At 42.6% G+C, this 4,264-nt stretch overlaps 1 protein-coding gene across 1 annotated transcript in view; it reads right to left on the bottom strand.

Annotated features, from left to right (window-relative positions):
- Nucleotides 1-784: 784 nt before the first annotated feature.
- Nucleotides 785-4,264, bottom strand: part of NRG4 (neuregulin 4) — a 91,478-nt gene continuing 87,998 nt past the window's right edge. Inside the window, exons 5-6 of the mRNA XM_006866558.1 lie at nt 3,936-4,013; nt 785-866 (exon numbers count right to left, since the gene is read on the bottom strand). Of these exons, the coding sequence (XP_006866620.1) occupies nt 785-866; nt 3,936-4,013 (160 nt within the window). The remainder of the gene's footprint in view (nt 867-3,935; nt 4,014-4,264) is intronic.

Genomic DNA, 4,264 nt, shown 5'->3' on the forward strand with positions numbered 1-4,264 from the left:
TTATTTGTTCTCTGCAGCTTTAAACTTTTTGGCTTTTATTTCTTACTTTGATATAAAGATCCTTGAAATCAATTGCTCCAAACAGAAACTGTTTTCATCAATATTAAAACCATGATCTAGAGATGGCCTTCTTCATGAATCAATGTTTTACACACAAGGTGAAATATTTTCACAGCTTTTTCATCTCCACTTGTAACCTCCCTGGATCCCTTAACACAGTAAACAACAACAAAAGAGTGGTTTTGAATCTTTTTAATAGCCACTCATTGTGATGAAAATCACCGAGTTTTCATCTTTTTAAATACACATGAAAATATATTTCTCTGTATATTGCTAAAGGAGCACTGACGGTAATGTTAAAGTCTCAGCGGCTAACCAAAAGGTGGACGATTCAGGGAAGGAGGGGCTCTCTGCTACCGTGCCAGTATCAGCCTTGGAAATCCTGTGGGGCAGCAGTTATATTCTGTTCTGGAAGGTTCCTGTGAGGTGGAACCAACTCGATGGCAACAAGTTTGGTTTAGGTTTATACATTGCTAAGACTTTCTCTTTAGTTGTGAGAAGGCTTGTTTCTAACCACTTCAACACATTTAACTTGCTAGAGAAAAAATCATCTTTGAACCAATGCAACTTTAGGTTGTACTGACATGATTCCCAACCTGAATCAATTCACAGTATAGAAGACAGACAACTTGCAGAACTACAGGCTGTGTTTCATGGTACAATAATTTAAGCTTGTCTTTCACTCTAAGAAGGAAGAATTAAATCTCTCTTAATTTCTCTTACCTTATAGTGTTTCATTTTCTGCATCTGTAACAGAGAAGCGATTCTTTGGTTCACTTTGATGTATCTTCAGTGTTCTCCGTGATCTGTGGAAAACATTTAAGAATTAAGATGTTTTCTGCGTCTCAGTTTTTCTTTATATGCACAACTGCCTATACATGTCTATGCCCTCACTCACATGGTGACCTACCTCAGAAGTATCCCAGAAGGCCAGCACTCGGCTCTACTATCCTTCTGAGAACACAAAAGAGCTACCCCACTACCCCAGCATCCCCACACTAACTCACACATCACCTACACTCTGCACACTCGTCTGCCCTCACTGCCCATTTTCGCTGATCATGGTCCTAATAAGCCAGTAGTAGGAATGGGTTTTCTAAGATATTACAAATTGACACTGACAGGTGAGGGAAAAGGTTGTTAGAATAAATCACTCTAACAGCAATAAGAATTCACTTCATTGTTGTTAGGTGCTGTTGAGTCAACTCCGACTCACAGTGACACTATGCACAACAGAACGAAATACTGTCCTGTCCTGCGTCATCCTCACAGTCATTGCTATGCTTGACATCATTGCTGTGGCTTCCACTGTGCCAATCCATCTCATTGGGGTGACTTCCTCTTTTTCACAGACCCTCTACTCTACCAAGCATAACAGCCTTCTCCAGGGACTGGTCCCTTCTGATAACATGTGTGAAGTATGAGAGACAGACATATTTTCCAACTACTGACCCTTCTTCTTTGTTTATTGTGTAGAGCCCATGTGCCAATTATTAATGGATGTTTGCAGCTGTTTCTCCTCATTTTGAGTTCTGCCCCATTAGCAAATAAAGGTCCATTTGCATCATCACAGTCAACTCTACTTTGAGGAGGCAGCCCTTCCCCAGTCTCATTTTGAGTGCCTTCCAATCTAAGGGGCTCATCTTCTGGCATTATATCTGACAATTATTCATAATGTTTTCATCTTCCGACACTGTATCTGACAATGTTCTGCTGCTCTTCATAAGGTTTCCAGTGGCTAAACATTCAGAAATGTTCCGCCTCATCTTCTAACGAGTCTGTGTCTTAGTCTGGAAGCTCAGCTGAAACTTGTCCACCATGGGTGGTCATGCTGGTGTTTGAAATACCAGTGGCATAGCTTCCAGCATCACAGCACCACGCAGAACACCACAGTGCAACTCACTGACAGACAACAAACTGACAGACGGGTGATGGAGAGATTAACTTTATTGGGTGTAATTTACATACCAGGAATCCTGGTATGACACTGTAGGATAAGCAATGAACTGCAGTGTTGGTTTAAACTACAAGATCAGTGGTTCAAACTCACCAGCTACTCGTCGGAAATCAAATACAGGGTCACTATGAGTCAGAATCGACTCAATGGCACGTAACAACAAATGTCCATGCCATCACACTAACCTTTTGAAAGTATACATTTACACACTTGTACAATCATCACAGTCTAATTTTAGATTTTTCCTTTCGTTTTTTCAGTCCCTCTGTATTCCCACCTCTAGTCCCAAGCTCATTTATCTTTATATAGAGTCATCCACTTTGTAACATGGAGTCCTGGTGTGGTGATGCAGGATAGGAACTGGACTACTAACTGCAGTGTCAAGGACATGTTGATCAGAAGCAGAAGTCTCAATGTTAAAACATTACTTGGTATGTAAGTTTCCCAAAGATTTGCTTATCAACACAGACCAAATCCCACTTCCTCCTCATATATCAAACAACCAAACAAAACCCCAAACCCACTGCTGTCAAATCAATTCTGACTCAAGGCAACCCAACGGACAGAGTAGAATTGCCCCGTAGGGTCTTCAAGGCTGTAATCTTTTCTAAAAGTTTTTATTGTAAGTTGTTAGTTGTCAATTGGGTGAAGGTTTACAGAGCAGATCCATTCCACAATTCACAAACACTTTGTTCCATGCCCCTAATGTCACATTAGTCACTTGTCCCTCTCCCTCCCTGTATCTCCTGTTTCCATGCCGCCTCCTTTCCTAACCCTTCTGAACTTTGTCCTCTGGAAATGCTGCCCTTTTGATCTCAAAAGGTTGCTTATTCTGAGGTGTGTGTACCTCCTTAGTGCTGTTGTTCCCCTTACAGACCAGTTTAGTGTGTGGGCTGAGAACTGAGCTGTGGGAGTGAGTTCACTGCCAGACCTGAAGGGGGACAAAGAGACGTAGTCGTCTTGGGTGTTCCACCAGCTTCTCTCCAACCATTTAAGCCTGGTCTTTGTTAGGATTTTGAAACTTGTTGCACATTTTTCTCACACTTTACCCAGGACCTTCTCATGTGGTTCTTTCCAGAGCAGTGAGAGTGGGAGCCAGGCACCATCTGGTTCTTCAGGTCTCAGGGTTGTGCGGATGGCTGTTCCCACAGTCCCTTAGAATACAGGACTAATTGTTTCCATTTTCATCACTCTTCTTTGATCTGAACAGGGAGCAATCCATAACTGCACCTTAGATGGCCACTCAAGAGCTTTGAAGCCCCCAGTCACTACTCAGCAAAGCAGGATGTGGAACTCTGTCTTTGTGGACTACATTATCCAAGGTTGTAATCCTCACGGAAGCAGCCTGCCACATCTTCCTTCCACAGAGCAGCTGGCAGTTCACAGCCAAGCACTTTAACCTTTGTGCCACCAGAACTCCTTCCCCCTTGTTCCAGCCTACTTCCGTTACTTCTGTGTAGCACATGACAGCTGACAAAGTCATTTCAAATTTTAGGTAACATGATTTCATGTTGAAGAAAAGGTATGGCTTGTGCCACACTGCTAATAAGAAATTAATGGAAAATCGGGTTGTTGTTGTTAAGTACTGTGGAGTCGGTTCCGACCCATAGCGACCCTGAACAGAGTTTCCGAGGCTGTAAATCTTTACAGGAGCAGAAAGCCTCCTCTTTCTCCCGCAGAGCAGCTGATAGTTTCGAACTACTGACCTTGCAGTTTGCAGCCCGATTCGTAACCACTACCTATGCTACCAGAGCTCCTTGTAAAATTGGGCAGTTATTCAAAATCCCATAGAAAGAGTCATATGGCTAAACCTTTTTGGGACAGATCTAAATCTCCACTTGTAATAATAACAACAACAACAGCCATCACCATCTCACCAAGGACTGAAAAACAGGCATTTCCTATTGAATGTACTCACTGGTGGGCAGCAGTGTTGCTTGTCTCTACCAGGCTGATATCATACTGGGCTGAACTGGCTCTCTGAAGGTGGCCCTTCCTAATAGCAAAGGGGAGAGAGACACACAATGGAAAAAGATGAGGGCAAAGCATGTCAGAACAACTTGGAAGTATTTATACTAGAACATGAGGTTCATTTTCTTCTCCACAACTACCTCAAATTGTCAGACTTTTCCTAAAACCGTTACTAAACAAATACACCTGGGCAGGTAGGGCTTTTGGGAAGGAAGGACTTCAGATGTTGATAAGGCCACTTACGTCTTTTTCACTTAAGAAAGCAGAGCGCCAAAA

This window comes from Chrysochloris asiatica, unplaced genomic scaffold, assembly GCF_000296735.1.
Source record: "Chrysochloris asiatica unplaced genomic scaffold, ChrAsi1.0 scaffold00092, whole genome shotgun sequence".
Classification (NCBI taxonomy): domain Eukaryota; kingdom Metazoa; phylum Chordata; class Mammalia; order Afrosoricida; family Chrysochloridae; genus Chrysochloris; species Chrysochloris asiatica.